At 46.5% G+C, this 13,679-nt stretch overlaps 2 protein-coding genes across 6 annotated transcripts in view; both read left to right on the top strand.

The window, feature by feature from the left end:
- Positions 1 to 240: 240 nt before the first annotated feature.
- Positions 241 to 1,969, top strand: LOC139254093 (zinc finger protein 432-like). The gene has a single exon (XM_070873635.1). It carries the CDS (start codon positions 562 to 564, stop codon positions 1,738 to 1,740), a length of 1,179 nt encoding a protein of 392 aa, XP_070729736.1. The 5' UTR covers positions 241 to 561; the 3' UTR covers positions 1,741 to 1,969.
- Positions 1,970 to 13,485: 11,516 nt separating this feature from the next.
- LOC139254094 (zinc finger protein 432-like) overlaps positions 13,486 to 13,679 on the top strand; it is a 157,446-nt gene continuing 157,252 nt past the window's right edge. For 3 of the 5 annotated variants that reach the window (XR_011591995.1, XR_011591996.1, XR_011591997.1), the window contains exon 1: positions 13,504 to 13,618. The gene's annotated coding sequence lies outside the window, so the exon portion shown is untranslated. Of the gene's footprint in view, positions 13,619 to 13,679 lie in introns of all 5 variants that reach the window. The other 2 variants (XM_070873637.1, XM_070873636.1) reach the window with 2 other exon arrangements.

Genomic DNA, 13,679 nt, shown 5'->3' with positions numbered 1-13,679 from the left:
TGAAAACTGGGAGTGGAGGAGAAACAGTCTAGAAATGTGCGATGGGTTTCGATTTCAGCACAGCAGGAGGGACAATGTGTGGGATAGGGATTTACAGCTTTGGAAGAACGAGAGGAAAGAATGTTCCATGGAAATTAGATGTGTCTATTCTGAATTTCTGTCTTGTACTGACAGCGATGAGTTTTGTTATCTCCTTTTACAGAATATTAGAAGGGGAGATTTTCAGACAGGAAACACAAACCAAACATCATGTCAAGATCTGACGGAGTCAATCGATTCATCAGGACCTGAATATCATCGGCCTTTGAAAGTGGAAGGAGAAATGTTTGTCTGTTCTGTCTGTTGGAAAAGATTTCAAATATCAGTATGACTGGAAAAGCACCGAGACCGACACCCGAGTGAGTGTTCCAGTGCACTGCCTGTGGAAAGAGCTTTAACCAATTAAACAGCCTGAAAAATCATCGCACCATTCACAGCGCGAAGAAACTGTAAACGTGTTCTGTGCATGGGCGAGGCTTCAACCCATCGTCCAAGCTCGAGAGCCGCAAGGATACCCGCACAATGGAGAAACCGTGGCAATGTGGTGACTGTGGGAAGGTATTCGGATCACCGTCTCAGCTGGAAATTCATCGACGCAGTCACACTGGGGAGAGGCCGTTCACCTGCTCTGAGTGTGGGAAGGGATTTACTCAGTCATCCAACCTGCTGACACACCAGCGAGTTCACACTGGGGAGAGGCCATTCACCTGCTCAGAGTGTGGGAAGGGATTTACTCAGGCATCCAACCTGCTGACACACCAGCGAGTTCACACTGGGGAGAGGCCATTCACCTGCTCAGAGTGTGGGAAGGGATTCACTGGGTCATCCGAACTTGTAGCTCACCGGCGAGTTCACACCGGGGAGAGTCCGTTCACCTGCTCTGAATGTGGGAAGGGATTCACTTATTCATCCATCCTGCTGAGACACCAGCGAGTTCACACTGGGGAGAGGCCGTTCACCTGCTCAGAGTGTGGGAAGGGATTCACTGGGTCATCCGAACTTGTAGCTCACCGGCGAGTTCACACCGGAGAGAGTCCGTTCACCTGCTCTGAGTGTGGGAAGGGATTCACTTATTCATCCATCCTGCTGAGACACCAGCGAGTTCACACTGGGGAGAGGCCGTTCACCTGCTCTGAGTGTGGGCAGGGATTCACCCGATCATCCAACCTGCTGATACACCAGCGAGATCACACTGGGGAGAGGCCATTCACCTGCTCAGAATGTGGGGAGGGATTCACTCGGTCATCCAACCTGCTGATACACCAGCGAGATCACACTGGGGAGAGGCCATTCACCTGCTCAGAGTGTGGGGAGGGATTCACTCGGTCATCCACCCTGCTGATACACCAGCAACTTCACACTGGGGAGAGGCCATTCACCTGCTCAGAGTGTGGGGAGGGATTCACTCGGTCATCCACCCTGCTGATACACCAGCGAGTTCACACTGGGGAGAGGCCGTTCACCTGCTCTGAGTGTGGGAAGCGGTTTACTCGGTCATCTGGCCTGCCGAGACACCAGCGAGTTCGCACTGGGGAGAGGCCGTTCACCTGCTCTGAGTGTGGGAAGGGATTCATTTGTTCTTCCGATCTGCTGAGACACCAGCGAGTTCACACTGGGGAGAGGCCGTTCACCTGCTCTGAGTGTGGGAAGGCATTCACTTGTTCATCCACCCTGCTGAGACACCAGCGAGTTCACAAGTGACTGCAGGAGTTGGAATCTGTTGTTATTGCTGCGGTTAATCACATCCCAACTGAATTATGTTCATTCTGACAGTTGGGGTTTGTTTCTGCTGCTGTTAATGAACTGGGCTGGACTTTAATATTCTGGATACATTACTGATTGTGTTCTCGGGGCTGCAGTGTCCATTTAAGAAATGCTGTGTGTTATCGTTCCCCTTAATTCAGCAACTCTCAACAGAAAGTTAGTTTGCAATAAAATTATGAACTTTTACTTTAATACTAAATTGATTTTTGGTACAAAATCTACAATAGTGTGTGATAGTTTCTACTGAATAAAATGTCCAATTAGAAAGAGCTTACTGACAATTCTTACTGACTTGCACATTACACACAGTGGCCCCTCCATTATCCACCAGAAAGAAGGGGAATGGGAATTGATGGGGAATCCGTGTCCCCAAATGTTGCCCCTCCCATCTGGTGCAGCAATCCCCTCGGCACGGGAATAGAGACAAGTCCAGACCAAAACTGTGCGCAGTGCTCCAGGTGTGGTCTTACCAATGCCCTGTGCAGGTGTAGCAGGACTTCCCTACTTTCATACTCCATCCCCCTTGCAATAAAGGCCAGCATTCCATTTGTCTTCCTGATTACTTGCTGTATTTGCATGCTAACTTTTTGAGTTTCATGTAGAAGAACTTCCAGATCCCTATGTACTACAGCATTTTGCAATAGTCCCCATTTAAATAATTTTGTTTTTTCTTTTTCCTACCAAAGGGGATAACCTGACATTTTACCACATTATGGTCCATCTGCCAGATTTTTGCTCATTATAGAAACATAGAAAATAGGTGCAGGAGTAGGCCATTTGGCCCTTCGAGCCTGCACCACCATTCAATGCTTTCTCCCCATACCCCTTGATCCCTTTAGTTGTAAGAGCCACATCTAACTCCTTTTGAATATAACGAACTGGCCTGAACAACTTTCTGTGGTAGAGAATTCCACAGGTTCATAATTCTCTGAGTGAAGAAGTTTCTCCTCATCTCAGTCTTAATTGGCTTACCCCTTATCCTTAGACTGTGACCCCTGGTTCTGGACTTTCCCAACATCCGGAACATTCTTCCTGCATCTAACCCGTCCAATCCCGTCAGAATTTTATGTTTCTATGAGATCCACTCTTATTCTTCTAAATTCCAGTGAATATAAGCCTAGTCGATCCAGTCTTTCTTCATATGTCAGTCCTGCCATCCCAGGAATCAGTCTCGTGAACCTTCGCTGCACTCCATAGCAAGAATGTCCATCCTCAGAATAGGAGACTAAAACTGTACACAATATTCAAGGTGTGGCCTCACCAAGGCCCTGTACAACTGCAGTAAGACTTCCCTGCTATACGCAAATCCTCTCGCTATGAGGCCAACATGCCATTTGCTTTCTTCACTGCCTGCTGTACCTGCATGCCAACTTTTAATGACTGATGTACCATGACACTCAGATCTCGATGCACCTCCCCTTTTCCTAATCTGTCACCATTCAGATAATATTCTGCCTTCATGTTTTTGCCACCAAAGTGGATAACCTCACATTTATCTACATCATACTGCATCTGCCATGCATTTGCCCACTCATGCAACCTGTCCAAGCCACCCTGCAGCCTCTTAGAATCCTCCTCACAGCTCACACTGCCAGTCAGCTTAGTGTCATCTGCAAACGTGGAGAGATTACATTCAATTCCTTCGTCTAAATCATTAATGTATGTTGTAAATAGCTGAGGCCCCAGCACTGAACCTTGTGGTAACCCACTAGTCACTACCTGCCATTCTGAAAAGGACCCATTTATGCCTACTCTTTGCTTCCTGTCTGCCAACCAGTTCTCTATCCACGTCAATACATTACCCCCAATACCATGTGCTTTAATTTTGCACACTAATCTCTTTTGTGGGATCTTGTCAAAAGCCTTTTGAAAGTCCAAATACACCACATCCACTGGCTCTCCCTTGTCCACTCTACTTGTTACATTCTCAAAAAATTCGAGAAGATTTGTCAAGCATGATTTCCCTTTCATAAATCCATGCTGACTTGGACCGATCCTGTCACTGCTTTCCAAATGCGCTGCTGTTACATCTTTAATAATTGATTCCAACATTTTCCCCACTACTGATGTCAGGCTAACCGGTCTCTAATTCCGTTTTCTCCCTCACTTTTAAAAAAAGTGGTATTACACTCGCTACCCTTAAATCCATAGGAACTGATCCAAAGTCGATAGAATGATGGAAAATGACCACCAATGCATCCACTATTTCTAGGACCATTTCCTTAAGTACTCTGGGATGCAGTCTATCAGGCCCTGGGGATTTATCGGCCTTCAATCCCATAAATTTCCATAACACAATTTCCTGACTAATCAGGATTTCCTTCAGTTCCCCCTTCTCGCTAGACCTTTGGTCCCCTAATATTTCTGAAAGGTTATTTGTGTCTTCCTTAGTGAAGACAGAACCAAAGTATTTGTTCAATTGGCCTGCCATTTCTTTGTTCCCCATTATAAATTTACCTGATTCTGACTGCAAGCGACCTACGCTTGTTTTCACTAATCTTTTTCTCTTCACATATCAATAGAAGCTTTTGCAGTCAGTTTTTATGTTTCCTGCAAGCTTCCTCTCATACTCTATTTTTTCTCTCAGATGTTGCCTGACCTGCTGAGATTTCCAGCAGTTTGTTATTATTTCAGATTTCAGCATCTGCAGTATTTTGCTTTTGTATTAAAAAAGAAAGACTTGCATTGATATAGCGCCTTTCATGTCCACCAAACGTCTCAAACGCTTTACAGCCAATGAAGTACTTTTGAGTGTAGTCATTGTTGTAATGTGGGAAACACAGCAGCCAATTTGAACACAGCAATCTCCCACAAACAGCAATGTGATAAATGACCAGATACCCTGTCCATGTTATATTGGAAGATCGAGGTATGTTATGGCAGGTCAGGGCCATAAAAGGAGCAGTGTGCTGCCCAGGGAGCAGCGTGGAGGCATGCAGCTTCAGGGAGCAGCGTGAGCTGCAAAGGCAGCAAAGAGTGATGTCATCAAGGTCCAGGTTGATGATTGGACCGTGGGTCGGTGCAGCAGGAGCAGCGAGGTCGGGGCGAAGGAGCAGCGAGGGACGTGATTGGGGCCCAGGAGAGGTGTGAGTTCGGGGCCACAGGCCCAGAGGCAGCACGGGCCAGCCCAGACTGCGATATGGGTGCGCACTAGGTCCATGCGGCAGAGCTGGTCTCCAGTCCTGGTTAATCCTCGCCACTGGACCAAGACCTAGCTCTGTCAAGCCTATGTGGTGGCTTCTGTGCAATGGCCACCACACGTTAAAAAAATCCATGCACAGGCATCTTCCTCCCTTCAGGATGTAGTTCAGGACCTGGATTATTAGATCCTTTATTGAAACATCCTTTTTTGGCGTGGAAGCAAGTCATCCTCATTTTGAGGGATTGCCTATGATGATGATTTTCCCCCTCCTTATTAAACCCTTTGTCCTCCTCTGCTGAATTCTAAATTTCTCCTAGTCCTCAGGTGTGCTGCTTTTTCTGGCTAATTTATATGGCTCTTCTTTGGATTTAACACTATCCCTAATTTCCCTTGTTAGCCACGGTTGAGCCACCTTTCCCATTTTATTTTTACGCCAGACAAGGATGTACAATTGTTGAAGTTCATCCGTGTGATCTTTAAATGTCTGCCATTGCCTATCCACCATCAACCCTTTAATTATCATTAGCTCGTCTATCCTGGACAATTCATGTCTCATACCATCGAAGGGACCTTTCTTTAAGTTCAGGACCCTAGTCTTTGAATTAACTGTGTCACTCTCCACCTTAATGAAGAATTCTGCCATATTAATGTCATTCTTCCCCAAGGGGACTCGCACAACAAGAGTGCTAATTAATCCTCTCTCATTACACAACACCCAGTCTCGGATGGCCAGCTCTCTAGTTGGTTCCTTGGCATATTGGTCGAGAAAACCATCCCTTATACACTCCAGGCAATGCTCCTCCACTGTATTGCTACCAGTTTGGTTAGCCCAATCTATATGTAGATTAAAGTCATCCATGATAACTGCTGTACCTTTATTGCACGCATCCCTAATTTCCTGTTTGATGCCATACCCAACCTCCCTACTACTGTTTGGTGGTCTGTGCACAAGTCCTACTAGCGTTTTCTGCCATTTGATGTTCTGCAGCTCCACCCATACAGATTTCACATCATCCAAGCTAATGTCCTTCTTACTATTGTGTTAATCTCCTCTTTAACCAGCAACACTACCCCACCTCCTTTTCCTTTCTGTCTATCCTTCCTGAATATTAAATACCCCTGGATGTTGAGTTACCAGCCTTAGTCACCCTGGAGCCATGTCTCCATAATCCCAATTACATCATATCCATTAACAGCTATCTGCGCCTTATTATGAATGCTCCTCACATTGAAACACAGTCTTCAGGCTTGTTTTTTTAACACTCTTTGTGCTTTTAGAATTATGTTGTAATGTGGCCCTTTTTGATTTTTGCCTTTGATTTCTCTGCCCTCCACTTTTCCTTATCATCTTTCTACCTTTTGCTTCTGCCCCCATTTTACTTCCCTTTGTCTCCCTGCATAGATTCCCATCCCCCTGCTGTATTAGTTTAAACCCTCCCCAACAGCACTAGCAAACACTCCCTCTCAGACATCAGTTCCGGTCCTGCCCAGGTGCAGACCGGTTGTATTGGTCCCACCTCCCCCAGAACCGGTTCCAATGTCCCAGGAATTTAAATCCCTCCCTCTTGCACGATTCCTCAAGAAACTTATTCATCTTAACTATCCTGCTATTTCTACTCTGACTAGCATGTGGCCCTGGTAACAATCCTGAGATTACTACCTTTGAGGTCCTACTTTTTAATTTAACTCCTAGCTCCCTCAATTCAGCTTGTTGGACCTCATCCCATTTTTTTGCCTATATCGTTGGTACCTCATTATCCTATCCATATCCCTTTCTAGATTATTTGCATCTTCCTCACAACTTGGTTTCCCACCTATCTTTGTATCATCAGCAAATCTGACTGTGTTACACTTGGTCCCTTCATCCAAGTCATTAATATAAATTGTAAATAGTTGAGGTCCCAGCACTGATCCCTGCAGCACCTCACTCGTTACAGTTTGCCAACCAGAAAACGACCCATTTATACCGACTCTCTGTTTTCTGTTACTTAGCCAATCCTCTATCCATTCTGATATATTACCCCCAACCCCGTGAGCTCTTAGCTTGTGCAGTAACCTTTTGTGTGGCACCTTATCGAATGCTTTCTGGAAATGCAAATATACAACTTCAACTGGTATTCCTTTATGCACTCTGCTCATTTAATCGCCAAGCAACTCCGGCAAATTTATTAACCATGATTTCCCTTTCATAAAACATGCTGACTCTGCTTGACTGCAATATGATTTTCTAAATGTCCTGCTACTAATTCCTTAATGATGCATTCCAGTATTTTCCCAATGACCGATGGTAGGCTAACTGGTCTATGGTTTCCTGCTCTCTGCCTCCCCCCCTTACTTGAGTAGGGGTGTTACATTTGCAGTTTTCCAGTCTGCTGGGACCTCTCCAGAATTCGGGTAATTTTGGTAGATTACAACCAGTGCATCCACTATCTCTGCAGCCACTTCTTTTAAGACCCTAGGATGCATGCCATCAGGTCCGGGGGATTTGTCCATCTTTAGTCCCATTTGTTTGCTGAGTACTTTATCTCTAGTGATAGTGACTGTTTTAAGTCCCCCCTCACCCCACCCTCACCACCGCAATAGCTCCTTGATTATTAACTGTTGGGATGTTTTTAGTGTCCTCTACCATGAAGAACAATACAAAATATTTGTTCAAAATCTCTGCCATTTCCGTGTTTCCCGTTATTAATTCTTCAGTCTCATCCTCTAAGGGATCAACGTTTACTTTAGCTACTCATTTCCTTTTTATATACCTGTAGAAGCTCTTAATGTCTGTTTTTATATTTCTTGCTAATTTGCTCTCATGTGCTATCTTCTCTGTCTTTATCATTTTTTTGTCATCCTTTGCTGGTTTCTAAAAAATTCCCAATCTTCTGGTCTTCCGCTGTCTTTCACAACATTATATCAGACAGGAAGGGATTGGTGTCAGTGACTGTGAGGTTGGTTTATATCAGACACGAGAAGATTGGTGTCAGTGACTGTGGGGTTGGTTTATATCAGACAGGAGAGGATTAGCGACATGGACTCATAGCAGTTTACAACACAGAACGAGGTCATGAGGCCCATCATGTCTGTGTGGCTGAAAAAGAGCTATCCAGCCGAATCTCACTTTCCAGCTCTTGGTCCGTAGCCTTGGAGGTTAATGCACTTCCAGTGCATATCCAAGTACTTTTGTAAATACGATGAGGGTTTCTGCCTCTACTATTCTTTCAGGCAGTAAGTTCCAGACCCCCACCTCCCTCTGGAGGTTATGATAGAACTGTGTAAAACACTAGTTAAGACACAGCTGGAGTACTCACACAGTTCTGGTCATTACATCACCCCATTGGGCCAGCCTGGGCTCACCCTATTGGGCCAGCCCGGGCTCACCCTATTGGGCCAGCCCGGGCTCACCCTATTGGGCCAGCCCGGACTCACCCTATTGGGCCAGCCTGGACTCACCCTATTGGGCCAGCCCGACTCACCCTATTGGGCCAGCCCGGGCTCACCCTATTGGGCCAGCCCAGGCACACCCTATTGGGCCAGCCCAGGCACACCCTATTGGGCCAGCCCGGGCTCACCCTATTGGGCCAGCCTGGGCTCACCCTATTGGGCCAGCACAGAAGACCCAGTAGAGAAAATCAGCAGCTCATTGAGTTTATTCTCACTCTGCGCACAGCGGTTGCAGAACTGAACCCAACCTTGCAAGCTGGAAATGCATCATCACTGTCACACTGGGGAGAGACTGTTCACCTGCGGGAAGGGATTCACTCATTCATCCGACCTGCTGAGACACCAGCGAGTTCACAAGTGACTGCAGGGGTTGGATTCTACTCTTATTGCTGCTGTTAATCACATCCTAACTGAATCATGTTCATTCTGTCAGTTGGGGATTGTTTGTGCTGATGTTAATAACCCCTATAACTGGGCTGGAGTTTAATATTTTGATATTTCAAATAACAGAGTGTATCGATATTTGATGTCTCCAAATTAAGAAGTGACTAATTGACATCCTGTTACTGACTGCTCCATTTTGGGCCTTTTCTCCTCTCTAACTCTGGATTATTTTAGTTCTTATACCTTTGGTTACTCTCAGGGGTAAGTCCCAGTTTCCCATACCTTCCAGAGTTGATCTCCTAGCCTTGGTATCAGGGAAGGTGTCGGTAACACGCCCGGGATCACTAAACATAAAACCCAGTCTGTTAATCACCTTCAGATACTGCACTTAGTGTGTGCCCCATAGCATCTCTCTCACCTTCGGAGCATCACGCTGCAAACCTGGTTTCAATTTGTATTTGAATCCACTCAGCAAACATATTTTTAAAGATACGTACATGTAAACCAATCACATCAAATAATTGGCAAAGATTTAGAGTCAACAGGATGAATAAGTAAACACATTACGGCCCAATAACCCAGCTCTATATTCACAGGAAAAAGTCTGTTATCTAATTACTCAAATGTCAGTTGGTGAGATGAGCGACTGAATCACTTTCCATGTACAACAGCATCCATTCCCACTGTCCCCACATTTACAGTGTTGAGTCAGGTGGGTGCACGAGTCTCACAGGCTGAACGATTGGTTGAAGGTGTATCCACACACACAACATGTGTCCTGTTTCTCCCCGCTGTGATTGGTGTTTTTACAAAGGCTGATGATAAGGTGATCCTGATCAATCCGGGAATCTGTCAAATCTTGACGCAATGTTTGGATTGAGTTTCCCAGCTGCAGATCCTCCCCTTCTAATACCCTGCAAATAAATGGTGCTTACAAACATTGTTACTTTAAATCCAGGATAGAAATTCAGAACAGACAATTCTAGATTCCACAGAACATTCTGTTCCCTCATGTCCCCCCTAAGCTGTAAATTCCTTATTCTAGACACTCTCCCTCCATCCTCACTGTCTAAATTCAACATTCCTTTCATCATCTGAGATTTATTATCTCCAGAAAGTGCTGAATCTGGCTGTATGCCATTCCACAGACATTAGTTAACCTCTAGTGCCTCATCGTCAGTCGACTCAGTGAGTGCCAGCAGGATTTCCACTATGGTAGGCATCACAGCTTCAAATCCTGTCCTCAAATGACATCCACATACTTCCCAGTTGAGGTCACTGGATCGGTACGAACAGTAGGGACACTGGCTGATTTTTACTCATATTTACTGAGGACGATTATAATCCCTGAACTGCTGCCTTGGCTCAGATCAACTCACAGCCCAGATCATGGATTGAACTTGGGAACTTCCCAGTCAGTATTGCAGTGTTCTAAAATTTTGGGGGTTGGGGGAGGGTTAGAACAGAATATTTTGAAACAAATTTGACTCCACCTTTAACCAACACCTTCATCACACTGCACAATTCTGAAATCTTTCCAAATTATACAAGTGGATCATCAAACGCAGTGAGACATTTTAGAAAGGCTCAAGTCACTGAAATAGACAGCTTTACAATCACTGCACAGTACAGAAAGGAGCGACTGTTGATGGGAGCTCTGTTAGTGAAGTCCTCCGACACCCCAAGATAAACTGGACTGTCCCTTTAACTATAATGAGGCAGAGAAAGGGGAGTCCCTGTCCCTGTAAATATCTGCCCCATTCCCCCTGGCAGTGGGAGGAGGAACAGCGCGCGGTCTCTTTATATCCTGATCCAGCAACCACTGGATGGGCTAAAGATCATAGAATGTTGATCGCATCAGGTTACGCAGAACAACTGAAATGAGCACACAAAGTCTATATATATATCATAGCATATAAATATATATATATTGCATATATATTTTTTTCTTTATATATATATATATATATAGTGTTTGTGTATACAAAGCACATCATTTTTAATATTTGCTAGTCAATTTCAGAGATAAATTATCTTCACCAATGATTTTCCAGCATTTTATTTCCATTTTTTTACAATGTAATTGCAGACTGTTTAATACCTTTACCATTTATTGATAACCCATTGTCTTGTGTGGTCTTGTTTAGAAAGTGATGTCACACTGACCATTCTGTTACCAAGGTGACCATGTCTGTCCGCAGTATTCAGTGGGAAAGGGGACTAAATCACAACGAGGATAATGAGCAGCCCCCCACCAGTCTCTGAGCTTTATTGTCCAGTGATCACCTCACCATTACACAGAAGCTCCTGATATTTACCTCCAATGTGGATCATTGGTATAATTGATGGTCAAAATGAAATTGTATGTGTGAAATAGGGGTTGGGGTGAAGGAGGGTTTGGTGTGAGGGGGGTTGGGGTGAGGGGGGGTTACAGAGTAGGAGTGAGGGGGGTTGGGGTGAGGGGGGCTGGGGTCAGGGGGTGAAGGAGGGGTTGGGGTGAGGGGGTTGGAGTGAGGGGGGTTGGGGTGAGGGAGTGAAGGAGGAGTTGGGGTGAGGGAGTTTGGGGTGAGAAGTGAAGGAGGGGTTGGGGTGAGGGGGGTTGGGGTGAGGGAGTGAAGGGGGGATTGGGGTGAGGGGGGTTGGGGTGAGAGGGGTTGGGATGAGGGAGTGAAGGAGGGGTTGGGGTGAGGGGGTGGCAGTGATGGAGTGAAGGAGGGGTTGGGGTGATGGGGGTTGGAGTGAAGGGGGTTGGGGTGAGGGAGTGAAGGAGGGGTTGGGGTGAGGGGGGTTGCGGTGAGGGAGTGAAGGAGGGGTTGGGGTGAGAGGGGTTGGGGTGAGGGGGTGAAAGAGGGCTTGGGGTGAGGGGGTGGAGGAGGGGTTGTGGTGAGGGGGGTTGGGGGTGAGGGGGTGGAGGAGGGGTTGGGGCGAGCAGTTGGAGAGTAGGGGGTGGCTGGTGTGCAACCACACATTAAAAAAATCCATGCACAGGCATCTTCCACCCTTCAGGATGTAGTTTGGGATCCGGAATATTAGGTCCTTCATTGAAAAACCTGTGAACTCATCCCTTTTCGCGTGGAAGCAAGTCATCCTCATTTCGAGGGACTGTCGATGATGATGATGATGATGATGATGGTGCAAAGTTACCGAGAGGGTCCTTTAATTTGGAAATAACTTCAAGCTGTAAACGACTTTGATCTTTGCTGGAACAAAAAGAAGAACTCCAGTTATGTTCAACTTCTTATCTGCAGTAATGGATCTTGACTACCACAGCATGGTGACAAAATTGAATGTAAGACTTTTTGAAAAAAATGCCTGGAATGAATGATTTGGAATCATGTGTTATCTTCCACGACAGATTGCTCGAGAGGGAAGATAAAGAACTTGCAGGAAACACATTGCAGATACCTTTTGTATTGTTCAATCACAAAGGCTGGACATAGGTTTGTGTGAAAATAAAATTGACTATCTAAATAGATAGGAGTTGCTGCTCAAGCATTCGGGAAGGGAAATGTAATCCATATAACCTCAGTTTGAGCTGTGGAGGGAAGACCTCTCACAGAGCGGTGCTATTTCTCCTTTTGTTTTTTTCTTGCAGAAGCAAGTGGAAGCGAGGTCGCAGGATGAAATATCGCAGCCAGCAAAGTCCAGGTGAACGAGGGAAGGCCAGTGTGCCTAGAATGCTGGGGAAGCATCGCTGACCTACATTCTTCCTGGTTAAGCAACGCCTCGATTTCAAAATGTTCATGCTTGTTTTCAGATCCCTCCATGGCCTCGCCCCTCCCTATCTCTGTAATCTCCCCAGCCCCACAACCGCTGAGATATCTGCTCTCCTCTAATTCTGCCTTCTTCAGCATCCCTGATGGTAATCGCTCAACCTTCTGTTGCCTTGACCCCAATCTCTAAAACCTCTCCGCCTCTCATTCCTCCTTTAATCTGCTCCTGAAAACCTATGTATTTGACCAAGCTTTTGGTCACCTGCCCTGATATCTGTTTATGTGGCTTGGTGTCAAGTTTTTGTCTTATAATACTCTGTGAAAATCCTTGGGACATTTTACACATTAAAGGCATTATAGCAATACAAGTTTTTGTTTTTGCTGATTCCCTTGATTTAACCTTTCATGGTATTATATAGAACACAGCACAGAAACAGGCCATTCGGCCCAACTGGTCCATGTCAGGGTTTAAACTCCACACGACCCTCCTCCCACCCGATCAACATATCCTCCTATTCCTCTACAGTGAGGAGTTCCACAATCACTGGTTGCCTTCTGGTGTCCGTCCAAAGGGCCAATGTGTGAGGGTATGCAGTGATTGTTGGCAGCCTATTCAACCTTGGGGGCATCACAGTCCAAAACAACGCCCCCTTTGCAGACTTGGCCTTTGCTGCTGGGGTGAGTGGACAGTGATCAGTAGCAGGAGCCCCGGGCACTGAGGTTAACTGCAGTCTCCCCAACTGCAGCCCAGGCTGGGATCCGCTGACAACCCCACAGTGAGCAGCTGGAATGTGAAACCTCTCCTGGTCTGCACTGGGGAGCAAGGGAGGTCAAGGGTCAGCACAGAATCAAATCAACCTTGACCCCCAGCCTCCCTCACTCAGGAGAACCAAGTTGCACTTTTCATGGGCACGTTCCAGCGCGCGTCACCCCCGGCCGCCCGCGCACTGTTCCCGCGATCTCACTCCCCATTGGTCAGGAGCTCCCGTCAATCAGGCCGTGGGCCCGGGTCACGTGCCGCTCGAGTGCGCGCGCCGCCCAACGGCCGGAGGCGGAGAGAAGGTTCCGGAGCGGGGAGGAGGATGAAGGGGAGGCGGCGCAGGGGAGCCCCGGAACCGGCGGGGAGGCTTTCTAAACACCCGGGGTAGGCCTCAGGCCCCCAACAACAACCTGCGGCTCCGGCGTTTGCCCCGAGCTCGAGTGGG

Source organism: Pristiophorus japonicus, unplaced genomic scaffold (assembly GCF_044704955.1).
Source record: "Pristiophorus japonicus isolate sPriJap1 unplaced genomic scaffold, sPriJap1.hap1 HAP1_SCAFFOLD_534, whole genome shotgun sequence".
NCBI lineage: Eukaryota > Metazoa > Chordata > Chondrichthyes > Pristiophoridae > Pristiophorus > Pristiophorus japonicus.
The sequence above is the reverse complement of the archived record's forward strand: the minus strand, read 5'-3'. Positions and strand labels throughout refer to the sequence as shown.

Excerpts from the sequence above, each read along its gene's own strand:
- LOC139254093 (XM_070873635.1), top strand. The coding sequence starts at position 562 with ATGGAGAAACCGTGGCAATGTGGTGACTGTGGGAAGGTATTCGGATCA.